At 40.7% G+C, this 27,652-nt stretch overlaps 1 protein-coding gene across 9 annotated transcripts in view; it reads left to right on the top strand.

Annotated features, from left to right (window-relative positions):
* The window catches only part of ACSM1 (acyl-CoA synthetase medium chain family member 1), a 56,444-nt gene extending 29,068 nt beyond the window's left edge, over positions 1 to 27,376 (top strand). For 3 of the 9 annotated variants that reach the window (XM_042240487.2, XM_042240488.2, XM_004020815.5), the window contains exons 3-14: positions 5,569 to 5,779; positions 8,603 to 8,810; positions 10,843 to 10,983; positions 11,745 to 11,904; positions 13,802 to 13,881; positions 16,132 to 16,255; positions 18,637 to 18,717; positions 19,264 to 19,365; positions 23,219 to 23,346; positions 24,272 to 24,371; positions 25,357 to 25,476; positions 27,028 to 27,376. In XM_042240487.2, the coding sequence (XP_042096421.1) occupies positions 5,569 to 5,779; positions 8,603 to 8,810; positions 10,843 to 10,983; positions 11,745 to 11,904; positions 13,802 to 13,881; positions 16,132 to 16,255; positions 18,637 to 18,717; positions 19,264 to 19,365; positions 23,219 to 23,346; positions 24,272 to 24,371; positions 25,357 to 25,476; positions 27,028 to 27,114 (1,542 nt within the window). In that variant the 3' untranslated portion in view covers positions 27,115 to 27,376. Of the gene's footprint in view, positions 1 to 5,568; positions 5,780 to 8,602; positions 8,811 to 10,842; positions 10,984 to 11,744; positions 11,905 to 13,801; positions 13,882 to 16,131; positions 16,256 to 18,636; positions 18,718 to 19,263; positions 19,366 to 23,218; positions 23,347 to 24,271; positions 24,372 to 25,062; positions 25,332 to 25,356; positions 25,477 to 27,027 lie in introns of those variants that run through there. The other 6 variants (XM_060405782.1, XM_060405783.1, XM_042240489.2 and 3 more) reach the window with 3 other exon arrangements.
* The last annotated feature ends 276 nt before the right edge of the window (positions 27,377 to 27,652 follow it).

The raw sequence follows: 27,652 nt of genomic DNA on the forward strand, positions 1-27,652 counted from the left end.
CCAGGGTTGATCTTCAGAATGGACTGGTTGGATCTCCTTGCAGTCCAAGGGACTCTCAAGAGTTTTCTCCAACACCGCAGTTCAAAAGCATCAATTCTTCGGCGCTCAGCCTTCTTCACAGTCCAACTCTCACATCTGTACATGACCACAGGAAAAACCATAGCCTTGACTAGACGGACCTTAGTCGGCAAACTAATGTCTCTGCTTTTGAATATGCTATCTAGGTTGATCATAAATTTTCTTCCAAGGAGTAAGCGTCTTTTAATTTCATGGCTGCAGTCACCATCTGCAGTGATTTTGGAGCCCAAAATAATAAAGTCTGACACTGTTTCCACTGTTTCCCCATCTATTTCCCATGAAGTGATGGGACTGGATGCCATGATCTTCGTTTTCTGAATGTTGAGCTTTAAGCCAACTTTTTCACTCTCCTCTTTCACTTTCATCAAGAGGCTTTTGAGTTCCTCTTCACTTTCTGCCATAAGGGTGGTGTCATCTGCATATCTGAGGTTATTGATATTTCTCCCGGCAATCTTGATTCCAACTTTTGTTTCTTCCAGTCCAGCGTTTCTCATGATGTACTCGGCATAGAAGTTAAATAAGCAGGGTGACAATATACAGCCTTGACGTACTCCTTTTCCTATTTGGAACCAGTCTGTTGTTCCATGTCCAGTTCTAACTGTTGCTTCCTGAGCTGCATACAGATTTCTCAAGAGGCAGGTCAGGTGGTCTGGTATTTCCATCTCTCTCAGAATTTTCCACAGTTCGTTGTGATCCACACAGTCAAAGGCTTTGGCATAGTCAATAAAGCAGAAATAGATGTTTTTCTGGAACTCTCTTGCTTTTTCCATGATCCAGCGGATGTTGGCAATTTGATCTCTGGCAATTTCCTCTGCCTTTTCTAAAACTAGCTTGAACATCAGGAAGTTCACGGTTCACGTATTGCTGAAGCCTGGCTTGGAGAATTTTGAGCATTACTTTACTAGTATGTGAGATGAGTGCAATTGTGCGGTAGTTTGAGCATTCTTTGGTGTTGCCTTTTTTGGGGATTGAAATGAAAACTGACCTTTTCCAGTCCTGTGGCCACTGCTGAGTTTTCCAAATTTGCTGGCATATTGAGTGCAACACTTTCACAGCATCATCTTTCAGGATTTGAAATAGCTCAACTGGAATTCCATCACCTCCACTAGCTTTGTTTGTAGTGATGCTTTCTAAGACCCACTTGACTTCACATTCCAGGATGTCTGGCTCTAGATTAGTGATCACATCATCATGATTATCTGGGTCATGAAGATCTTTTTGTACAGTTTTTCCATGTATCCTTGCCACCTCTTCTTAATATCTTCTGCTTCTGTTAGGTCCATACCATTTTTGTCCTTTATTGAGCCCATCTTTGCATGAAATGTTCCCTTGGTATCTCTAATTTTCTTGAAGAGATCTCTAGTCTTTCCCATTCTGTTGTTTTCCTCGATTTCTTTGCATTGATAGCTGAAGAAGGCTTTCTTATCTCTTCTTGCTATTCTTTGGAACTCTGCAAATATTCCATGTGTGAGTGTGTGTGTGTATCCCAGAATAACAGGCAAGTTTGGCCTTGTAGTACAAAATGAAGCTAGACAAAGTTTAAGAGAATTTTGTCAAGAAAACATGCTACAATCTAGCAAGTACTGTTTTCAAAACAACCCAAGAGACTATTCTACACCTGGATATCACCAGATGGCCAATACCAAAATCAGAATGATTATATTCTTTGCATCCAAAGATGGAGAAACTCTATACAGCCAGTAAAAACAAGACCTGGAGCTGACTGTGGCACAGACCATGGCTCTTTATTTCAAAATTCAGGCTTAAATTGAAGAAAGTATTGAAAACCATTAGGCCATTTAGGTATGACCTAAGTCAAATCCCTTAGGATTACACAGTGGTTGTGATGAATAGAATCTAGGAATTAGATAAGGTAGACAGAGGGCCTGAAGAGCTATGGATGGAGGTTTGCAATATTGTATAGAGGCAGTCACAAAACCATCCCAAAGAAAAAGAAATGCAAGAAAGCAAAGTGGTAGTCCTAGGAAGCCTTACAAGTAGCTGAGAAGAGAAGTGACAGGCAAAGGAGAAAGGGAAAGATATACCCAACTGAAAGTAGAGTTCCAGAGAATAACATGGAGAGATAAGAAGGTCTTCTTAGATGAACAATGCCAATAATTAAAGGAAAATAATAGAATGGGAAAGACTAGACATTTATTTCTTCAAGAAAATTAGAGATATGAAGGAAATGTTTCATGCAACGATAGACACGATAAAGGAGAGAAACAGTATGGACCTAACAGAAGCATAAAATATTAAGAAGAGGTGGCAAAAATACACAGAAGAACTATACAAAAAAGATCTTAATGACCTGGATAACCATGATGGTGTGGTCACTCAACTAGAGCCAGATATCCTGGAGTGTAAAGTCAACAATGCTTTAGGAAGCATTACTTTGAACACAGCTAGTGGAGGTGATGGAATTTTAACCTTCTGCCTAGCTTTACAAATGGTTTCTGCTCTTGGTGACAGCTAGTGGAGGTGATGGAATTTTAACCTTCTGCCTAGCTTTACAAATGGTTTCTGCTCTTGGTGACCTAATGTAGGAAACTTCCTATGACCTCAGCAGCACACACCCCTCTGGTCACTGGAGTTATATGTTGTGTGGTTCCCCGCTCTGTGGGCCATGTGGGCTCTTCTGTTAAGGCATGGCAAACTACTGTAGGTATGCTGGTAGGCATGGTTGGCCCCTAGACTTGTTGGCTGACATTGCCTGTAACATTGCCTGTAACATGTGGCTGACATTGCCAACCGGTGGGCAAAGCTGGTTCCTGGTGTTGTTAGCCATGTGACCTAATATGTTCCAGGGCTGATCTTGGCACACTGGTGGGTCAACCTGGATCCTGGGATAGCTTCAGGTGCCCAACACGGAGTACCTGGAGTTGGTGTTGGCCTACTGTTGACTGTGGTCATCTTTAGATTTAATTTAACCCTGGAATTCCTCATTATTCTTTATTTATATTCCAGAATTGTTTTTAATTTATTCATTCAATACATTTGCTTTATACCAGATGCTCTTCTAAGTGCTGTGACAAAGAATTTAACTTATCACTATTTTTTGTTGTTTTATTGAGATAAGATTGAAATATAATAATCACTGTTTTCTTTAAAAAAAAAAAAAGCAGCAGATTTTCCAAGTCAAAATCTTAACACACTAATATGCATAGCAAAATATTTTGACATAAAGTCTGGGATTTTCATTGTAAGAAAGCTTTTGGTAATGTATTTAACTTTTAAAATAGATGTGAGGTTATAAATATTAATATGAATGTCTTATAAGTATTATAATAATGTACACTTTTTATTTCTAGTTATTTTTAATATTTTTATGGTCTTTTTTTCCTTGACAAGTCTTCCTAAGAATCTACCAATTTTATTAATCTTTTCAAAACCAGGTTTTGTTTTACTGGTATTCTGTATTGTGTATTTCCTTTCCATTTCATTGATACTTACACTTGTCTTTATTATTTCTTTTCATGTACAGTCCCTTGATTTAATTTTCTATTCCTTTTTTTAATTTTTTAGCTTATTGAGTTGGAAGATTATGTCCTTACCTTTCAGCCTTCCTCTTTTCTAATATATATGTTTAAAATATAAATTTCCCACTAATCACACTCTTATGGGGTACATTATATGAATTTTGATATGGCATATTTCATTACCATTAGGTCAGACTATTTTTATTTGCCTTTTTATTGGCTAGTTTCCTGATAGTTGAGATGCATGTATGCATGTATGTATATAAATCTTATATCAAATGAGCCACACTCTATTGTTCCAAGTATATGAGCCAAAGCTAATATGATCAGGTTTGCACTTATGTGGGAAGAATTGCTGGAAGATTATACATCAAGCAGTTTTCAGTGTTGACATTCAGGAACTGAAATTGTAATAAGGAATTTGAAGAAATTTTTCCGTTGGTAAAATTATGTGTTGCCTGAACTTCTACTCCAAACATGTTTTCTTTGAGGAATTTTTAAAAACTTAAAAAATCATTTTACTTAGGTAAAATTTAAGATTTTACTTAAACAAGAAAATGAAAATTATCCATAAACACTTAAAACCATTCATTTACATGTGCAGATGGATGTCTTGTACACCATTGTATCATGTTGGTTTAAGAACAGTGCCCAAGAAACAATGAGAACTTAGCAGATATATAGTAAATGAATGAATGGATGGATGGATACTATTATAGAACTTTAGACTCAATGTAAATATGATTTTACTTCTCTAAATTGATACTGTATTGTATGATTTTTACTGCAGAAACATTCTGAAAGCAATTTGATTGGTTTTATCATATCCCATTACATAGAAATAACAATTTTGTCAACAGTATTCAGTTGAATTCTGGTTTTTTATCCAGTTTACCAACCTAGATCTTTTGACTAGGGCACTTCATTCATTACATTTAAAGTAATTATAGATAAAGATGACTTAGTTGATTTTTTATAGTGATGTGTTTTGATTTTCATTTCCTTTTGTGTATATTCTGTAGATAATTTATTTCTGGTTACCATAGAGATTGTATATAACATTCTAAATTATAACAATTTATTTTAAACTAATAGCAACATAACTTCATTCACATCCAAAACCCTACTCTTTTCCAGTTCCCTTACACCTTCCCATATTATGTTACTGATTTCACAAAAGACATCTTTACATATTGTGTACCCATTAACATAATTTATAATTATTGTTTATGCTTTTGTGTTTTATATATGGTAAAAAATAAAAAGTGAAGCTATGAACCAAAATTATAACAATACTTCTTTTATATTTGTCTGTATATCTATTTCTATTAAATAATTTTATATTTTTGTACTTAAGTTACTCTCTAAAATTCTTTCATCTCAACTTAAATTCCTCTTAGCATTTCTTATAGGGAAAGTCTAGAGCTAATGAAGTTTAGGGTTGGTTGGATGGCCTCACCAATTCAATGGACATGAACTTGAGCAAACTCTAGGAGATAGTGAAGGACAGGGAGGCCTGATACCCTGCAGTCCATGGGGTCACAAAGAGTTGGACATAACTTAGCGATTAAACAACAACAACAAATTTTATTGAGCACATACTGTGAGCCAGGCACTTTTCCTTCTAAAATAATTAATTTAAACTTTACTATATTCTGGGTAGTATTATTCTACCCTTTCCCCAGAAGAGAAAACTGAGGCACAGAGAGTAACCTACTGTCCATGTGGAACAAATGTAGACACATGGGAGAATAAAATTTTAAGTCTTCAATAAGTGACATGAAGGTTATTCATGGTTTTATGTGATTTAAGAGGAGAAGGTTACAGTAGACCAGGAGTTGGCTGGATCACACGTCCCCCCAACTTCTCCTGGCTCTATAAATGTTTTAACCTGGGATCTCAGACCTTGAGCTACACTCACACAGGAATATGACTATGGTAGTGGATTGACCAAATTAGTGTCCCTTTCCTTTGAAGCAGGAACTAACATGTGGTATATGATCTTAACCAGGAGGGCAAGAGAAGTCCAAATCCAGCCCTGTGGTGGGTGAATGATCAAGGGGATGAAGTGAAGTGGAGCTTCAGAGAGATGACAGACTTAACCCGTCGCACAGCCAACGTCTTCACACAGACCTGCGGCCTTCAGACGGGAGACCGTCTAGCCTTGATTTTGCCTCGAGTGCCTGAGTGGTGGCTTGTGTCTGTGGGCTGCATCCGAACAGGTTAGTGACCCAAAGAGACCTTAGGATAGGCCTAGAGCTAATGGGTCCTGAAATATTAGGTACTTCCTCTTCCCCTAACTTTTTTTTTTTTTAATAGTCTTTCTGTCAAATTCCTTTAATACTAGTTTAATCCTTCTCATTCACTGTTTCCCTTATACTCACACTTTATCAAGCACAATGTCATAATTCTCCCTTCCTCTCTCTCTCTCTCACACACACACACATACACACACACTTTCTTATTCACAGTCTCAGACATTCTTACTTCCCTATAAGATTCATCAGTTATTAACATTTTGCCTTATTGGATCCCCTCTCTCCCAGGGAGTCATTAAAGAATCAGTTGCAGATACTGTGACACCCACAAACACGAGATAAATACTGAAATATGTATCTGCTAAGATTTGAGACATTTCTTTCACATAACCACACAAAAAGTCTCACTCTGATTCAGTATAGTTACCTGATGTACATCCAGAGTCAAAATTCCTCAATTATCCCAATAATGTCCTTTATAGGATTATTTTTGTGCTTCAATCAAAAACCCAGGATTTCTCCTGGAAGTCCAATGGTTAAGATCCCATGTTTCCAATGCAGGGGTCATGGCTTCAAGGAACCAAGATCCCATGTGCCACACGGCACAGCCAACTGTTTTTGTTTTTTTTTAAAAACAACTGTATAAAATCCAATTGAGGGTCATGTGTCGCATTTAGTTGTTGCCTCTCCGCAGCCTTCTTTAATATAGAATGTTTCTCTACATACTATATTGTCTATGTGACAATGCAATGACAGTTTGAAGTGCCTAAGCCAGACTGTTGCAGAATATCCCTCGGATTTTGTATTTCTGTTTCCTTCTTTATGATTATATTCAGGATGAACATTCTTAGCACAAGGACTTGTGCTAAGGACTTGTGTCTTTCTTGGTGCACCACATTGGGGATAGATACAGTTGGTTTGTCCTAACATCAATGACATTGTTTTATCACTTTAGAAAGGTAGCATCCACCTTTGTAAAGGTGCGTTTTCCCTTTGTAGTTAGTAACTAATCTGTCATGTAATATTATGGGACTATGTGAATATCCTTTCCCCAACTGTCTTTCAGTTTATGCTTTGAAAATTCATTGATGAGTTTTGACTGAATTAAATATTTTAATGGTGGTTTTATATTAGGTATTTCTATTTACATCATACCCTTTACACTTATTAGCCAACACTCTTCTGTAGAGATTTCCCTTTCCCTTTAATGCTTGTCTATGCATTGACCTATATAATTAGTATGAGACTCATGGATGCTTTTTTGAATCAACTTCAGTTCTGTCATGCATGCTCATACAGTATGTCATGCTCTTGTTCATATATTCTCTCTCGTATTTCCTCACAAATAGTTGTTTAATCCATCAAGATCAAGAATTAACAGCAATGGCTGAGTGAGTCTGGAGATGCCATGCCATCTGTATCGTTAAGAGATGTTCCACGATTTATATCTGATCCTGTTCACACTGTCCACACTGTTCCATGAACCTAGGGTAGGCAAGGCAGGAGCTGAGGCTGGAAGGAGACTCGAGGAGCCATAGGAACTGCAGACACATTTATTCTTTCCTGGCTGACGCAGCAGCCATAGCATAACCTAACACAACACAACCTCTCTCCAGCCTGGCACAGCAGCTGTAGCAGCAGACATGTATTTTCTCTCCTCTCATGGCTGACCCAGCTGGACACAGCCGTGATCCAGCAATAATGCTACTGCTTTGTAGGTGGAACTCCTATCTGCATACAGCACTGAACCCCTAACCGAGAGGGTACCTCGTGACGCACATGCGCCATGCTATAAATGATCTCAGCTGCTGCACAGTCATTATTTACAAAACGTGGGGCGAGAGAGCCTGAACACACCATCTTGGCTAATTTGTTCTCTCCCCACACATGAGAAATCCAAGACATGAGTTGAGACCTCTGGGATAAAAAGAATTAAAGAAGATTAGAAGTAAAGGATGAAAGTTCTAAAGGCATAGTACATGAAAATACTGAAGAGTCAGGAGTAGCCTAGATGAAGATTGGTCCTTTTGAAATAGAGAATAGAGTTGTGTGAGAGAAAGATGAAGAGTGAGCAGTACTCACTCCAATGTCAGGATGACGAGAAAAGGGTCTTCCTGGAGAGAGGGCACAGGTGTTAGCAAAGAGAAGAATTGTGAAGGAGAAAAAGTCAGTGCTCTGTGGAACATAAACAGGCTAGTAATATGGAAGGTGAGTAGTAGGAAGACTCAGAAAAGGGACCCTGGTGGAAAAATCAGAATCCAATAGAAGCACACAAAACTTGAATTAATTGTCGGTGATGGGAGAAGGAAGGTAGGGGAGTTCAAAGGACAGTGCGGTTAACTTAGGGTATGAGGAATGAAGGAAACAGAAGAAATTCAAGATGACACAAGAGATGGACAGAGAAGAAAAGGAAAGGAGAAGAAAATGGGGGCAGAGATGCAGCACCAGGGACACCATCCACCTGTATCTTTCCCAGATCCCATGGATAGTTGTGTAAAGAAGGACTCTACTGGCTAGATCCATCTACAGTAGGAAAGTTTAGGATAGGCTTTTCAAATTTTTAATGTGCATAGAAACCACTTGGAGATGTTGTTAAAATGCAGATTCTGAGTCAGTAAGGTTGGGGTGGGGTGTCAGATTCTGTGTCCTAGGTGGTACTGATGCTCTAGACCATACTTTGCATAACAGAGGCTAGCGGATTTCTATGCAGATAAACCAGGCCTGAAGTCCATGGTTGTGAAGCTATGAAAGCGGAACAAAAACAAGCAGTTTCCTTCTCATACCTAGGGATCATCTTCATGCCAGGGACCACCCAGATGAAGGCCAAGGACATTCTCTACCGACTACAGGTGTCTGGAGCCAAAGCCATCGTGACCACAGATACCCTTGCCCCAGAAGTGGAGTCTGTGGCACCTGAGTGTCCTTCTCTGAAAACCAAGCTCCTGGTGTCTGACCACAGCCGTGAAGGGTGGCTGGACTTCCGATCACTGATTAAGTAAGTTTCTGTTCTGACAAATGTACTTTCTGAAGAATGGCAGAAGGCCACTCACTCCCAAGTGCTGGTAGAGAATCAGCCAGTGGGAGGAAACTCACAAGGTCTGAGCTTCTCTCCCCAGCTATGTCACTGATTTGCTAAGCAGCCCTCAGTTAGTTCATTTGCCTCTCTTAGCTGCAAGTGTTTTTATCTATAAAATAGGGAAATTGAGTTTCTATGCCTCTCTCACCAATATATATATACTAATAATATATACCCTTGTGCAAAAGAGATACATAGAGTCAGAGGGTTATTGTGTTTCATTTTCCTTTATAGGTGGAGAATCTGAAACATTATTTTTATATAAAAATTAACATTTACAGGAGTTGAATGAAAAGTTAAGATGAATTTTTAAGATGAAACTTGAGACAGTGAAGAATGAGGCTGTGGTTGACAGGCAGCTTTGGGAGCAAACACTTTCCATCTCTTAGGGTAGGTGCCAATAGGGACACCTTGAGGGAAAAGTTAGGGAAGTGTTGGAGGTAACAAAGACTCCCTCAAAACTGATTCTGCAAGCCTTCAGGCATTTTTTCATATCACACACAAATCATGCTGGATTTATTTTCTTAAAGTAACTCCACAGTTTTTAAAGCTCTTTACTTCAACCACACAAGGCAAATATACTAGTGAAATCACATCTTATGCTAGATTATGAAGAAAATTAGATGAAAATAGCTTAAACAAAAAATATTCATTTGAACTCCCCTTAACTGCCCAAAGTCAGTATGGTATCATTTCTCCACAAGAGCCAGTGCTTCCCCCAGCACTGGGATTACTTGCAGTCCCTCTGATTGAATACTTGCAAGGAAACTTTCATTTACCATCATAATAGGCTCAAGAAAGAGAAGGAGAAGCTCCCACATATCAAAGCAGTGCTGCGTGGGATATGAAGGAACCTGGTAGCTCAGCTGGTAAAGAATCACCAGCAATGCAGGAGACCCCAGTTTGGTTCCTGGGTCAGAAAGATCTCCTGGAGGAGGACATGGCAACCCACTCCAGTATTCTTGCCTGGAGAATCCCCATGGACAGAGGAGCCTGGCAGACTACAGTCCATAAGATTGTAAAGAGTCGGACATTACTGGGCAACTAAGCACACAGCACAGATTCTGCCTACCCTAAACCTAGCCCTAACCCCAACCACCTCAAACTCATGCTAGGTCATATATATATATATATATATATATATATATATAATCACTTCCATTCTCCCTAGCTGTTTCTTCCCCACCCCTCAACACCAAGTTTATGAGGTTAAATTCCTATAAAGGTAGTCTGTGGGGCTTTTCAGGTGGCTCAGTGGTAAAGAAATCACCTGCGAAGTAGGAGATGCAGGAGACGTGGGTTAGATTCCTAGGTCAGGAAGATCCCTTGGAGAAGGAAATGGCAACTGACTTCGATATTCTTGCCTGGGAAATCCCATGGACAGAGAAGCCTGGTGGACTGTAGTCCATGGGGTCACAGAGTTAGACACGGCTGAGCACACATGGGACTTAGCGACTAAACAGCAACAAAGCTAGTCTGTGTAAAAAACAAGGTTAGCAATGCAACTGAAAGCATAGTGTATGGATCAGACTGAGTGAACCCTGGCTCTGCAACTTGCTGGCTATATGTCTTTAGGTAAGTTACCTAATCATTCTGAGCCTCCATTTCCTCATCTGCAAAAGGTGCATCAAAGCATTACTTACCACTTACGGTTGCTCTGAATAGTGAATGAATTCTTACTTGTAAATCATATAGAGCCTTGTCCAGAATCATAGGCAATACTATTTCACTGTTTGTTAAGTTAAGAAATAATCCATCATATTTTCCCCAGTTTTTTAAATGAAGAAATGTCAGGTCACCTATCTGAGCTTCCCATAAACTGATGCCTAATACTGGGAGTTACAAACCCCATTTTTCTAACTCAAAGCGTCATATTGTTTCTTTTGCTTCCCCAGAGAATGAAAAAGTAAGAAACATGACTTCTGTCCTTTTGTATTGAATTCCTTTGCAGATCAGCCTCCCCAGATCACGTCTGTATTAAGTCAAAGACCCTGGACCCAATGGTCATCTTCTTCACTAGTGGGACCACGGGCTTCCCTAAGATGGCAAAGCACAACCATGGATTCGCTTTACGATCCTATTTCCCTGCATGGTAGGAGAGAGGGCACCAACTTATAAGCTGGGCCACAGATATGGGGTGGAGTGTACATGTGTATGTACTGGGAAAGGAACTCTAGGTGGAACTGACCCCATCCTGTTTATTCTTTTTGCTGTCTTTGGTTCAGACCCCTGAGGGTGTGAGTATAGGCTAGGTATGAGTGTTTGCTGACAGAGACCTCTGGATGTCAAAAGAGGAACCTTTGGGTCCTACCTAAGCACCTTCAGAGGAGATGTAAAGGAGTGAGTGGAAACAGAAAGCATTCTGCAAACCACACAAATGACAAGCCTCTGTGTCCCTGTCAGTGGCTCCAGGGTTTGGTGGGAAAGATAAAATGCCCCAGCAGTGTGACCTTATGGGACAGATCCTTTCCCTCCTCAACTGTGGACAAACTGGGCATGGAGCCCAATCATGAGCTCTTAGGGAAAATAATATCTGAAACTAAGCCACACTAAGCCACTTTCCTACTGTGGAACAAACACAGAGCTGAAGCTGGGATAACTATTTAATCAGTGTTAAACCAAACTCTTCTCCCTCTTCTTCCCCTCCTCCAACTAATAATATTCAAACCAAACCATGTTCTATATATTTTCTAACTTTTCAACCAAACCAGGGGAAGAGGAGGCTTTTTGGAGACAGTTGATATCTGTACTAATGATAAAAACTGAGTAGCAAAACCCTGAGAAACGAGGGTGGAAAGAAGGGGAGGATAGTAGTCACAATAGTATCTGAGGCCAACTGTATTTTGGAGATAGCAGGAAATTGTTGCAGCTGAAGGCATCTGATGTCTTCTGGTGCCTGTCAGACACAGGCTGGATTCTGGCTACCTTGGGGTCCCTGCTTGAACCATGGACAGCGGGGTCTACAGTCTTTGCTCATCATCTGCCTCAGTTTGACTCAAAGGTCATTATAGAGGTAAGAAAATTAACCTTTCAACATGAACAAACTCCCAGAAGAAAGTCATTTCAAGCTCAAAAGTTGGACCCAATTGAGAAATATTTTATTTAGCAAAGAAGTCTCTTAACACAACCCTGGCTCTGGGTTTCTTAAAGTGTGAAGCACTAAACCAATCATTGTATCAAAATTACATCAAGATGTAACTTTGAAGAAAACACACATTCCAAACCTTTCCCTAGACCTATGGATCAGACTTTGTGGACTTGAGAACCAGAATATAATTTCTGAGAAATGAAAGCAAGCTCAGGTTTCATAGACCCTGGCTCTACCAGGGCCAGGTAGCTGGAGTGTGAATATGTGTGTGTGTGTGTGTGTGTGTGTGTGTGTGTGTGTGTGTATACTCAATTTAATGATGTGTTTAGAAACAGAGGTCTTGGAATGTGGCAGATATAGTTACTTATCCCATGTTTGACATTTATTAAATGTCTGAAGCTCTGAGCTTCAGTTTCCTTATCTGTAAAATGGGAGTGTTAGTGGTTGCTATCTCCAAAATTGTTGGGAATATTGAGATTATGTGTGCTTAGCCCTGAAAGTAGCACATAGAAAATACTCAATAAATGGTAGCAGTTGCTGTTAAGTATACATTATGACAGTAATCAAGGTCACCTGCATGAACACCTTCACTGCATTTCTCTTCACCTGAAAATCGGGTCTCCACTCACTCGCCTGCTTTATATCTCAGAGGCAGACATGCCCCTTCACCTCTCAAAGTCCAGCTCCCGCTTGACACCTGCTGCCGGTCTTGTTCTTTTCCCTGCCCTCTATTTGGAGCCCCTCTCTATTAATCTTAAACTCACTAAACCTTTTATCCTGTATTTTCAATCTTTTGCTTTTCATTGATGCTGCTCCCTCAGTCAATAAACATATTCAAAGTGCCTCATCCTAAAAATATCTTCCCTTCACCTTGGTACACATTGGACCAACCCTGTCTTTCCTTCCTTAATGTCAAATTGTTCCATGGAACATTCTCCACTTGCGACAGCCACAGCCTCTTTACCCAGCTTACTCCTGAACATTGCACTCTTCCAAGACTCTGCCCTCAGCTTTCCCTCCCTTCCAAGAATTTCCTTCACTTCAGTTTCTTCAGCAGGCGCATCTACTCATGTGGCTCTCGAAATTACCTCGTCTTTTCTCTCCCAGGGAGTGTCGCCACATCTTTCTGCTGGTTGGTCAGGTCTATCTGATCATCCCTTCAGCACCTGAAACGGCACCTTGCATTTCTCCTTCCCTGATCCTATATCAATATCTGCCTCTTCTTCATTATTTTCTGCCTTCATTCTACCAGTCTCTGAGGCATAAATCTCCACAAACGACCTGAGTCTATTACCTTTCCTCTTCCCCCGCCAGGTCCAATTCTCCTTTCCCTACAAGGGGTGTCCCTAAAGTCTCAGTATATTTTAGACTTGAATTATTTCAAAGTATTAATTCTACAAATGTACTCCAAACTGCATTTGAAAGTTTGTTTACTATATTTTATACTTGTTACTTTCATGAACGTTTAATAATAAGCTTTTGAATTTACTTATTAATAGTTTCAATCTCTCTTATTGAAGATGGGAGATCGTGACTAAAATGAAAGATATGAAATTTAAAAATTACTATTCAAATTCACAAAACAGAACTTTCCCTCCATCAATTTTCTCACCAACACCTCAACTTAGGCTTTCTTGTGTTCCCCCAGTAGTACCTGATACGTGCCATGTATGAAATTCATGCTCAATTTATATATTGAAAGAATTAACAAATGAATAAATGGGCTCCCCTAGAGGAAAGATCAGAATTAAAATGCAAATAACAGATTTGTATTTTAAATCTTAACTGTGAAAATAAAGTTTCTTCTCTCCTCACTTTCTAGACATTTTTCAAATATCCAATTACCCAATGCCTTGCTGCACCCTCTGTATATCGAATGATTTTGCAGCAGAAATTCACCAGGTAAGGTAGAAGTGGCTGTGGCTGGTGACAAGAATATTTGGGTACCATTTTAAGTAATCTGATACACTGAAGTCTGTTTTTAACTATGGTTCTTTGCAGATACTCTGTGTGTGTGTGTGTGTGTGTGTGTGTGTGTGTGTGTGTGTGTATGGTAAGTGTTGGTGGTGATAATTAGCAGCCAATCTGCTTAGTTCTTTACACAGGACTCAGAGAACCAAATGAAACATTCAGTGAACCTTCATCATTTTGTTTCTTTTTCTTTTTTAAGCATTTTTGTTGTGAAATAAACATACAGAAAAATACATAAGATACACATTTATAGATTAATGAGTTGCTGAAAACACAACATCTATGTAACTACTCACTGAAGTCACAAAAAGAGAACATTGCTAGCACCCCAAAGCCTTCTCATGCCTCTCCGTCTCCCCTAAAGGAATCTACAATCTTGGCTTTTATGGCGTTCATTTCCTTATTTTTCCCTTAGGTTTACCTCCTAAGGAAATATCCCCAGAAAAATTGTTCTATTTTACCTGTTTTTGAACTTCATGTAATTATACATTATTCTATAGTATCTGGCCTAGTTTTTCACAGTTATGTTTCTAAGATGTGTCTGCATTGTTACCTGATAGTGGAGTCAATTTTCATTACTGTAAAATATTACATTTTATAAAAGTACCACATTTTAAATGAATTCTATTAATGGACATTTGGATATGTTTCCTTTGGGGGTTATTGATTAATGCTACATCGAATTCTTGCACATGTATAGTGATGCATAAACACACATTTCTGTAGAACTTCTCTGGGAAAGGAATTGTTAGGTCACACTGACATCGCATGCTACTACTATGTTTTCCAAAGTATTGAACCAATGTATGCTCCCACTGGGAGGGTAGGAGAAGTCCCATTGTTTCATATCTTCGGTAGTTATTGTCAAAGTTTTAAATTTTGCCAACCTAATGTGTTTATATTCTCTGGTTTGTTTTTACATTTCCACATGTTTGTGGATTATTTCTTAACTAACTTGAAATCTGTTCTTTGAAACTTATGGTCAGTTATATAACTTTTATATAACTTACATAACTCTGAAAGTGAAATGGCTACTTCAAAATCAGAGCTAATATGTTTTAGACATAAGAGCTAAAATATTAAGGAGTTCAGTTTATTAAATTAACTGAAATACAGCTTGATTTTATTCACAAACCCTCAATCTGGTTGAAATATGTTTCCAACTTTATTTCAAATCTTATATTACAGTCTCTTCTTGTGACAACCCTGAGAAGGTGACCAAACCTAGTTAAAATTCAACCAGGGCTTAACTATTGACTCCACTGGACACTCTGCCTATTTATGTATTTCAGATAAAACTCAGTAAGAATGAGAAACATGCTCTCAATGAAACCAGTCATCCTGTCCATTACTACTGGCTATGTTTGTACCAAGAGAGAGTGATAAGGGAGTCTGCCACCTCCCTCATCCCTAGAAGCTGTCCCAGCTCAGCACCATGCCAACTGGTACTAAGACCTCAATCACATTTACCCACTTCCTTCAGGGAATCCATCATTTTGTGATAGTTTCTGTTATTTATGGACATTTTCATGGAGAAATGGATGAGAGGATTTTCATACACAACGTACCTGGCAAACTACTGCAAATGTTCACAGCAGACATTTCTGTTCAGTCCAGAATTCCTTCAGGGCTGCTACCTGTGATCCTTTTCTTTTCTTACAGAAAGCTCAATCTTCCTGATGTCCTGAGAAATTCATTTTCAACCCCTAATTCATGTTCTTCAGCCAGAGAATAAACAAAAACTCTTCAATTCATATAAGTCCACTGAAGGCAGTGTAGTTTTACTATCATCCTAGCATAACCTTGGGGTCTTATTCCTCAATCCTTATAGTTTATAAAATATCCCTTTTAGCTACACAGAATGCTTAGAATGAGTCCTAAGCACACTCCCCACCCCTATTAGATCAACATCCAAATTCAATCCTGATCTCTGTGATTTAACCCATTAGACTCATGACTATCACCACTTACCTTCTTCTAGAGGAGTTAACAGGGACCAAAAGGAAATGAGTGCCTTCCACTTGGATTTGACCATTAGTAAAATGCCCAGAAGGCAAGTAAGAAAGTGAAGAAGTAGAAGGATGAATGATCCAGATGACAGTGCTCTCTTAACATCCTGGGCCTAAAGCAGAGCACCCAAGCCTAATCTGAGCCTCTGTTGACACTTTGCCTTCCCCTCAGTCTTAGGTTCCCCACTCTGGAACACTGCTGTACTGGTGGGGAAGCCCTGCTGCCCGAGGAGCAAGAACAGTGGAAAAGACAGACAGGTATTCTGCTCTACCAGGCCTATGGACAGTCAGAAACGGTAGGTGAACTGTCCCTTCTGGACCAGTCAAGATGTGCTTATCCACTGAGCTCAGGAGATAAGCTGAATCATGCTGAGGATGTGAAGAGGCACCAATGTGTACACAGCATTGCTCAAAGCCACTGGGAGGCTCCAGAGCGCTTAGCTAATTTATCCCAAACAAATTGACAGAACAGACAATTTGCAGCTCATCCATTTGTCAAAAGACCAACATGCTGAAAACTACTGGACGGAAACTTAGGAAAGAGTCTAAGGACATGGTACCACTGTACCTGTGATAATTGGTTTAAGGGAGCCCGGGAGGGGCAGCTGGATAGATGGCATTCTCCAGAAACATGCAGGCCACCACCACAGCTCCTGTCCACTTCACCATCCCTTCCTAGGCAGCAACTAGAGGAGCAGGCAGCAACTGGTACTAGAAGTTCACTAGTTCATTTCTGCCTGTTTAAAGAACATAAAGCTTGGATTGTGAGACACTAGCATGGGGAGAAACTTCTATGTACACCCCCATATACACACAATGTAATCCCCAAAAGGATCACTGACCAGTCAAGTGGGCAGGGTATTCATAGTATCGTGTGTGTCTTAACCTCAAGGACTTTATCCGTGATAGTGTGAGCAAGTACCTCTCTTCCAACACTTTCTCAATCCATTTCCCGTGCTGGACCAAGCAATTTCCCCTACCTCCCTATCGAGGGATGCCTGTCATCTCAGGACCTGTAGCAAAATAGATGTTTTAGACCCAATTCACTTGTCTGACATTATTTTCCAAGACAAAAATTAAATAATCAGTTTTGGGGTCTGCTTCCAGGTCCGAGAAATGTTAAGACTCTAGGTATGTCCTTGCTGGTTTACAGTTTATATCTGGACAAGGAGAATGAGGTTAGAACTACACACTACACTCATGACACTTGACCCTTTTTCTCAATGACTCATAACAGAATACTCTCCAATACCTAGATGGTGCTTTATTTCACCAAACATTTTCACACCTGTCCACGCATCTGTGCAGCATTTTCTACACGCCTATAGTATGAGCAGCGACAGCAGAGGAGAAAATGCTTCTTCTTCCAGGAGCTCAGACCCCTGTCCAGATCTCAGCCTTCCAGGTATAGGTTTCAAGACTGTAGGCAAATTACCGAGTCTTGCAGAGTTGAACTTTCCCATCTCTAAAATGGAAATGCAATGCCAACTTGCCAGATTGTGATAAGGTAAATGAAAGAAACTACACACATCTCTGGGCACAGTGCCCAACTCTTACTGCATTTATGGTTTTCATTGTTGATTTTTAGGTAGTTATTGTATTCAGATGCTGGGGGTGCAAAGATGGGTGGGCCATCTCTATTCTCTGAATGCTCATTATCCACTGAGGGAAACAGACTAACAAAAAAATATATAATGCCCTATTGGCAACAATGGAAGTGTAGGTGAAAATACTACAGGAAGAGAATCTTCCAACTTACTTTTCTTGGGACCTGAATGATAGTTAGAAGTAGTTGTTTATTGAATACTTGCTATATGCCTGGCACACACTCAAAAGCACTCAAAGTGATAAATGTTATAATTATCCTCTTTTGACAGAGAGGGCATCAAGGGGGATTAATTGGTACATGGCTAGTGAAGGGTGGAGTCAAAATTCAACCTGTGGTCTATCTGGATATAAAGCTCTTAACTGTAGGAAGAATGATATTTTGAAAGTGAAAGTGAAGTCGCTCAGTCTTGTCCACCTCTTTGCGACCCCGTGGACTGTAGCCCACCCGGCTCCTCCATCCATGGGATTCTCCAGGCAAGAATACTGGAGTAGGTTGCCGTTTCCTTCTCCAGGGGATCTTCCTGACCCAGGGGTCAAACCCAGATCTCCCGCATTACAGGCAGACACTTTAACCTCTGAGCCACCAGGGAAGCCCGAATGATATTTTAGAGAACTGTTAAAAAGGAAAAAGCTTCATCAGGAAGACTGAAGCAGTGGGGCAGTGCCAAGGGAACAACATGAACAATGTGGATAATTTCAACACAACTCTGAAAAAGTTGAGGCAGCTCCAAGTAAATGTTTGTTAAATGGATTCATGGCCTTCCCCTGGCACACTGACACGTGTCCAGCATAGTGTGAACTCCACACCCTACATTACATGCCCCCAGCCTGGAGCTTACTCTTCTGCTTCTTCTTGGCCTCTCCCACTGGAATCAGACTCAGCATCAGGCTCAGTCTCAGTTCATGTCAGATGCAGTGAATACCTGCTGACTAGAGTTGGGTCAATGCCTGCCAGCTTCCCCACAAGCATTAAATGACATTTGTGATCATGGATGCTGTGTTTGATTCTTGTGGCTTTGTGATCAGCCTAGACTCTTGGCCTACCCCAGTTCTCTTCTTTTGTTAACAGGGAATAACTTGTGGCACTCTCCGAGGGATGAAGATCAAGCCAGGTTCCATGGGGAAGGCCATCCCACCCTTTGACATTCAGGTTTGATGGGGAAGATATTGGCAGAGAGAAGTTAGTGTTTGGCTAAGATTAGACCATTGTATGGCATAAGATGACAGAACCAGCCATGCATCCCAGTTGTCCTTTCTACTCTCTGCCTACATTTCCTCTGATTTCCTGGGGAGGTTTCTGTTGAGAACTGCAGTGTTCTGGGCATGAGTGTAGCTTGCCAGGACGGCCAGAAGCCTCACTCACCCAGCCTGCAGAAAGAGTAGATATCCTGGCACTGGAGGTTCTCTCCACTACTGGTGCTTTTAGCCTTTCCTGATCCATATTTTCTAGCTTGAAGACACATTTGGAATGTGTATATATCTATGAAACAAATAGATTCACCCATGACTTGGATTTCACCATTTGCTGGCTTCAATGACTTCTGACAGTTTTATTATTTTCTGAGAGGGCTTCTCTATCACAACCCCTTTCCCCAGTTACCCCTACTGTGTCACATGAGTAAGCCAGGCAATATTTGCGTGGGGCAGGAATGTTGGGGATCCTTGCAAGGTGGGATTCACAGATCTCTTGCTCCAGATCATTGATGACAAGGGCAATATCCAGCCTCCCAACACGGAAGGAAACATTGGCATCAGGATCAAGCCCACCAGGCCCATAGGCCTCTTCATGTACTATGAGGTAAGAACACACCATCTGCTTCCAAACGGGCTCCCAGAATCCTCACAGGGAGTTGTGTAGGTAATTACAGACTGGACTCAACTCTGCATCCTGAAACATCTTCCATCTTCCTTTATTCACGCCAGGTCAATGAAATCTGTTCTAATTAATCTCAAAGCTCTTAATCTCACATCCCTTCCTATCATAACCCATCTGACACTTATAGGATGACTAATGGAGTAGAAAACAGCTTAACTTCAGAACCAATAGACTTGAAGTCCAGTTATCTCTTATGGTTAAGAATGTTGGCTTTGAATGGGTTTAATTCATACCAGCCTACTACCAATAGGATCCAGACAAATCTATTAAACCTTGCTGAGCCTCCAGGGGTGTCTTTACCACTATTTCAGAGGAAGAAACTGCAGACTGAAAGCTTGACATGTCTTCCCCAAGACAAAATAAATGGCAGGATTAGGGTTCAAGGTGATGTATTTTAGGCCCCAAACTCTAAATGAGAAATTCAGAGATTAGAGAAGTCTACAGTAAAGGAATCTACAATAAATATAAGGAAACCTGCTATAACTGTTCATCAGACAAACTCTGGCTAGCAGTGGCCACTGAGAGGAAATTCTCAGCTTCCAAGATTGACTGTGGAAGTGTAGACAAGCCCTGAAACTGATCTCAGACTCCAACTCTTTGGGACCCCATGGACTATAGCCCACCAGGCTCCTCTGCCCATGGAATTCTTCAGGCAAGAATATTGGAGTTGGTTGCCATTTCCTTCTCCAGAGAATCTTCCCAACCCAGGGATAGAACCTGGGTCTCCTGCATTGCAGGCAGATTCATTACCATCTGAACCACTAGGGAAGCCCATATTATTTCTTATGCTGTGCTTAGTCATTTCAGTTCAGTTCAGTTCAGTTGAGGCACTCAGTCGTGTCCAACTTTTTGTGACCCCATGAATCACAGTACACCAGGCCTCCCTGTCCATCACCAACTCCCGGAGTTCACACAAACTCATGTGCATCGAGTCGGTGATGCCATCCAGCCATCTCATCCTCTGTGATCCCCTTCTCCTCCTGCCCCCAATCCCTCCCAGCATCAGCGTCTTTTCCAATGAGTCAACTCTTCGCATGAGGTGGCCAAAGTATTGGTGTTTCAGCCTCAGCCTCGGACTGATGCTGAGGCTGAAACCAGGACTGGTCTCCTTTAGGATGGACTGGTTGGATCTCCTTGCAGTCCAAGGGACTCACAAGAGTCTTCTCCAGCACCACAGCTCAAAAGCATCAATTCTTCGGTGCTCAGGTTTCTTCACAGTCCAATTCACACATCCATACATGACCACTGGAAAAACCATAGCCTTGACTAGACAGACCTTTGTTGGCAAAGTAATGTCTCTGCTTTTTAATATGCTGTCTAGATTGGTCACAACTTTCCTTCCAAGGAGTAAGTATCTTTTAATTTCATGGCTGCAATCAACATCTGCAGTGATTTTGGAGCCTCAAAAATAAACTCTGACACTGTTTCCACTGTTTCCCTATCTATTTCCCATGAAGTGATGGGACCAGATGCCATGATCTTCATTTTCTGAATGTTGAGCTTTAAGCCAACTTTTTTACTCTCCTCTTTCACCTTCATCGGCTTTTGAGTTCCTCATCACTTTCTGCCATAAGGGTGGTGTCATCGGCATATCTGAGGTTATTGATATTTCTCCCAACAATCTTGATTCCAGCTTGTGCTTCTTCCAGCCCAGCGTTTCTCATGATGTACTCTGCATATAAGTTAAATAAACAGGGTGACAATATACAGCCTTGACGTACTCCTTTTCCTATTTGGAACCAGTCTGTTGTTCCATGTCCAGTTCTACCTGTTGCTTCCTGATCTGCATATAGGTTTCTCAAGAGGCAGGTCAGGTGGTCTGGTATTCCCATCTCTTTCAGAATTTTCCACAGTTAATTGTGATCCACACAGTCAAAGCCATGCCATGTGGGGCCACCCAAGATGACTGGGTCATGGTGGAGAGGTCTGACAGAATGTGGTCCACTGGAGAAGGGAATGGCAAACCACTTCAGTATTCTTGCCTTGAGAACTCCATGAACAGTAGGAAAAGGCAAAATGATAGGATACTGAAAGAGGAACTCCCCAGGTTGGTAGGTGCCCAATATGCTACAGGAGATCAGTGGAGAAATAACTCCAGAAAGAATGAAAGGATGGAGCCAAAGCAAAAACAATACCCAGTTGTGGATGTGACTAGTGATAGAAGCAAAGTCCGAATCTGTAAACAGCAATATTCCATAGGAACCTGGAATGTTAGGTCCATTAATCAAGGCAAATTGGAAGTGGTCAAACAAGGTATGGCAAGAGTGAATGTCGACATTCTAGGAATCAGCAAACTAAAATGGACTGGAATGGGTGAATGTAACTCAGATGACCATTATATCTACTACTTGGGCAGGAATCCCTCAGAAGAAATGGAGTAGCCATCATGGTCAACAGAAGAGTCCGAAATGCAGTACTTGGATGCAATCTCAAAAATGAAAGAATGATCTCTGTTCATTTCCAAGGCAATCCATTCAATATCACAGTAATCCAAGCCTATGCCCCAACCAGTAATGCTGAAGAAGCTGATGTTGAATGGTTCTATGAAGACCTACAAGACCTTTTAGAACTAACACCCAAAAAAGATGTCCTTTTCATTTTAGGGGACTGGAATGCAAAAGTAGGAAGTCAAGAAACACCTGGAGTAACAGGCAAATTTGGCCTTGGAGTACAGAATGAAGCAGGACAAAGGCTAAAAGAGGTTTGCCAAAAGAATGCACGAGTCATAGCAAATACCTTCCAACAACTCAAGAGAAGACTCTACACATGGACATCACCAGATGGTCAACACCAAAATCAGATTGATTATATTGTTTGCAGCCAAGATGGAGAAGCTCTATACAGTCAGCAAAAACAAGACCGGGAGCTGACTATGGCTCAGATCATGAACTCCTTATTGCCAAATTCAGACTTAGACTGAAGAAAGTAGGGAAAACCACTAGACCATTCAGGCATGACCTAAATCAAATCCCTTATGATTATACAGTGGAAGTGAGAAATAGATTTAAGGAACTAGATCTGATAGAGAGAGTACCTAATGAACTATGGACGGAGGTTCGTGACATTTTACAGGAGATAGGGATCAAGACCATCCCCATGGAAAAGAAATGCAAAACAGAAAAGTTGTGTCCAACTCTTTGTGACCCCATGGACTGTAAGCCACCAGGCTCCTCTGCCCATGGGGATTCTCCAGGCAAGAATACTGGAGTTGGTTGCCATTTCCTCCTCCAGGAGATATTCCCAACCCAGGGATTGAACCCACCATTCTCACTTCACAGGTGGATTCTTTACCATCTGAGCCACCAGAGAAGCCCAGTTATTTCTCATAACTGCATGCAAATATGCAATTATCTTGAAAGCTTAATTAAAATACCATTTTCATAGTCTTTGTTTGAGGCTCAAATAGGTAATCTTTTGAGAAGAAAATTCATTCAGCAAACATTTATTGACACCTCCCATCTGTCCAGGCACTGTGTGAATGCTGAGCTTATAAGAGTGAATAAAATAAATGGAATTATACTCTAGTAGAAATTGTATTCTACTGGAGTACCACACAAAACTGAGGTGTTATTTTTTTAATGCTCTTAAAATTTGCTTAGTATTGTTCATTATTTTACCAGTAGCATGCATTGAGTGCTTGCATTCAATGAAAATAGAGAGATATAAAAACTGCCCAAGTCAGAGAAGGATTTGAAGCCAGTATCTGAACCCTGTGTTGAGGCTCATCATCTCTAAACTCACTGCTTTCAACAAAGGAGTGCTGTTCTCTTCGCAGAATAACCCAGAGAAAACAGCTGAAGTGGAATGTGGGGACTTTTATAACACTGGGGACAGAGCAACTATTGATGAAGAGGGCTACTTCTGGTTCCTTGGAAGGAGTGATGATGTCATCAATGCATCTGGGTAGGTGTAGCTGACCCTGAGCCAGAAGGTATCACTCTCATATGCCTCGAGGGATCTAGCTTGCCCAGACATTCCTTCGTGCATTGGTGGTGGACTCTCAGACTAGTTCTGAACCATGGTAAGACATCATGTAATTTAAAGGGACTGGAAAGGAAAACTTTCCTTTGGTCCCTCTTTGTTGAGGGAGCTTATTCTGTGTGCTCCTCTGATGAAGCACACACCACAGAAAAACATAACAACAACAATAATAAAATTCACCTTTATGGAAAATGTATTATGTGACAGTGCTCTGTGCAGTGTTTTATACAATCCACTTCTCAGTGCTAGAAGGTAGATGTGACTATGCCCATTCTTTTTTTTTTTTTTTTTTTTTTTAATTTTAGGTGAGGAGGCCCACACTGTGCAGCATGAGGGATCTTATTTTCCTGAGTGGGGGTTGAACGCGTGCCCTCAGCAGTGGAAGCACAGAGTCCTAACCACTGAACCACCAGGGAATTCTCTTGATTATGCTCATTTTACATGAGGAAACTGAGTCAGTGACCAGTGGAAAAAAAACTTGCCTGAAGTTTCAAAGACAGTAGAGGGTGCAGCCCAGATTTAAACAAAAATGGCCTGACTCCAATTCTGTTGTTCCTAAGTCTTAAATAATTTATGAAGGAAATAAAATGACAATTTACACAGTTTAGGGACAGGATGTAAAATTTCAACAAATGTTGACGATAAAGAGTTTTTATGCCAGAGGAAGCTGCCTGACTTCAGGAATCCACATTTCAGTCCTCTTACACGGCATTTGCACAGGCCTCTGGCTCCCTGCGACACTTTCCCTCTGTGCCAGGGGTAGATGTGTCTCTCCAAAAGGTGAGACCTGAGGGCCTGTGTCACCCTAGCCCTGGAATTTGCTCAGAAGGAACCATTGGTCCTGCAGGTACCGCATTGGGCCAGCAGAAGTAGAGAATGCCCTGGCAGAGCACCCAGCGGTGGCTGAGTCTGCTGTGGTGAGCAGCCCGGACCCGGTTCGAGGGGAGGTGAGGAGGAGGACATGGGGTCATCGTGGCGGGGTGTGGGACTGGGAAGACACGTCCATGTATGCTCCAGGCCCATACCTACCCAGCCTTGCGTGGAGGGAGGGCAGTTAGTGTACATGTGCACTTACACTACATGGGCAGCAGGGGGCACTGTGGCCTCATCTGTGACTGAAATGATGCTTATTGGGAACGCCGCTGCTGATGCCATCTAGGAGTTAATGAACCCTTTCTATACACCAGTTTATTTATCCCTCACAGAGCACAATGAATTAAGGACTCTTTTTATACCTTTTTACACAGAAGGAAACAGATGCATGAAGAGGTTAAATAACATGTCTGGATTACGCAGCTAATGAGTGGTAGAGTCAAAAGGGAAATTGAGGATTCTGGGTCCAGAGGATACATTCATGGATTCAACAAGTGTGCATTGAACACCTTCTGTGTACAATCCCTGTGAAATTAAATGAAGACATAAGTAATAATATGAAACTAGTAGATTACCAACATTTATTAAGTGCCAAGTTTGAAATTATTAACTGTCCATAGAACTCTACCTACCTAGTGAAAATGGTGATAACAATGATAGAAATACAGATTAATTTCAACTAGCTTCAAGTTTTATATGCATTTTCTCATGGAATCTTTACATAAACCTGATGAAGAATGAACCTCTTCTCTCCCCATTTCACAGGAAAGGAAATTGAGATTAAGAGAAGTTAAATGATTTTTCCAGGTAAAAAGTAGAAATCAGAAGTATTCAGATTTCTAAAAGCTCAACTGTCCATTTGTTTTTCCATTAATTTAATGAGCATTTACCCTTTGTTTTATTTTTGGCCACCCAGTGCAGTATGGTATGTGGGACCTCAGTTCCCTGACCAGGGATGGAATAGTGCCCTCTGCTGCAGAGGAGAGTCTGAGCCACAGGAAGTGCCAAGCATCTAGTTTTTGAACTCGCCTGAGTCTCCACGCTGGCTCTTTACTGCAGGTAGTGAAGGCATTTATTGTCCTGAACCCAGGATTCTTGAGCCGTGACCAAGACGAGCTCACCAAGGAGCTGCAGCAGCACGTGAAATCAGTGACAGCCCCATACAAGTACCCGAGGAAGGTGAGTGAGAGCAGGTGGCTGGGGTCTGGTCCCTTTGAGTGCTTCTGGGGATTCCGCTGCCTCAAGCCTCATAGGATGTAGTGTAGCTGGGGTGAAGCATAAGTACCCCAGAGAACTAAAAGTTTTGTCTACAGAAGAAGCTTTTCAGCTTATGGGTGTGAGGGAGCCCACTGAATTGGATAGAACCTCTATCCTGTGTCAGAAGCTCATCCATTGCTGGCATGTCAACCTAAAGAAAAAATATTAGACAATTGTTCAAAGATATCCATGTAAATTATTTATAATCTTTCAAAGTTTGAAAAAGACATCCAAATCAGCAACTTCAAAACTTTTGAAAAACATTATTTGTACTGAGATATGCATTTTATATTGCAATCCAGTATACATATACATACATAACAAACAAAAATTAGCAAAACGATATTTATTCTAACAATATGTAATACATTCTGATACTTTTTATTCAACTTCATTTGTTTCAAACACCATGAACAAAATACAAAAAAATGTTGAACAAAATACAAAAAATGTTCAACAATAGAGAAAGGATTAAAATTATTCAAGAAATTTAATATTATTCTGTAACTTAAAATGTGATTTTTATTTTTAACATAAAAATATCATGACAATATATTATTGAGATAAAACCACAGGCTATGAAAGAATATATATAATACTATACTATTTGTTTAAAAACAAAAAGTTAATATTTCCTTCTTTTGCAATAATAATTTGCTGCATTGTCTGAATGCTTACAATCCATACATATTATAAATCTATATATCTAACATTTATTGAGCATTTACTATGTATACCAGACCCTGGACTGAATGCTTTACACACATTATTATTTTATTTAATCCTCTCCATAACCTGAGATAGTCTTCCCAGTCTACACAGAGGAAACTGAGGCTCAGACACTCAAAGAAAATGGCCTGAGATTAGAATAAATAAAAGGTGGAATTTAAGATCATGTGTACCTGACAACAGAGTTCATGCTGTTAAGATTAGGATCTGATGCTTTTTCAAGAGCAGAATATAGGATGCACAGCAGTTAAGAAGGGTTAGATGTTACTGTGGGTAACAAATGGTCCCAAATTTGTAGTGGGTTGTAACAAGGAAGATGTCTTTCTTGCTCATGCCACTTGTTCACTATAGCTTTCCCGGGGCCTTTGTTCCACATCTCCTCATCTTGGGACCAGGATAAAGGAGCAACTGCCTTGTAGGTACCTACCAGAGTACTAGAAGAGATGGACAGAGAAAGTGGCCTGTCTCAATGATTCGTAACTTTTTTATTAGAGGTGGCATACTTCACTCCTATTCATATTTCATTGGTCAAAGTACATCAGAGGGCTGCATCCAACTTCAGAGGGTAGGAGAAGAATTTGACAAAAATGGTGGACCCCAAAATGGTGGCACCAGACTGTCCCATGGTGTCCACCTCTCTGGGGGTCTGTGAAGGGGCAAAGGAGGAGAGCTGCTGGGAGTTGATAGAAAATGATGGGGGTCAGGGGATCTCAATTGGAATGGGTTTGCTCTATCTTTATCCAGGTGGAGTTTGTCTCAGAGCTGCCCAAAACCATCACTGGCAAGATAAAAAGAAGTGAGCTTCGGAAGAAGGAGTTTGGTCAAAAGTAGTTGGCAATAAACTCAGAAGTCATCCTGTGATCTTGCCCAAATTCCTAACTGCCTCAGTTTCCTCATGATGGTGAGGATGAGGAGAGGAATGTTGAGAGAGGTGACTTGAAAGAGAACCAGGAAGGCCAACATTCCAGCATTTTGGTACTTTTAAATTAATATCAGTCACTATCCTTTCTTCAAGTTCCCTGTTCCTCTAAGATTGCCCAGGTGAGCGCTCAGAATGGGGCTAAAGGAAATAAAATATTTGAGTTAACATCAACAGTGACTCTGTTGTGTGTTTGTTTTGAGAGATCTGGTGCTAAATGCTCTGTTCAGTTCAGTCACTCAGTCATATCCCACTCTATGCAACCCATGGACTGCAGCATGCCTGGCTCCCCTGTCCAACACCAACTCCCTGAGCTTGCTCAAACTCATGTCTATCAAGTCAGTGATGCCATCCAATCATCTCATCCTCTGTCATCCCCTTCTTCTCCTGCCTTCAATCTTTCCCAGCATCAGGGTCTTTTTCAATGAGTCAGTTCTTTGATTCAGGTGG

The sequence above is a fragment of the Ovis aries genome, chromosome 24, assembly GCF_016772045.2.
Source record: "Ovis aries strain OAR_USU_Benz2616 breed Rambouillet chromosome 24, ARS-UI_Ramb_v3.0, whole genome shotgun sequence".
In the NCBI taxonomy this organism is placed as follows: domain Eukaryota; kingdom Metazoa; phylum Chordata; class Mammalia; order Artiodactyla; family Bovidae; genus Ovis; species Ovis aries.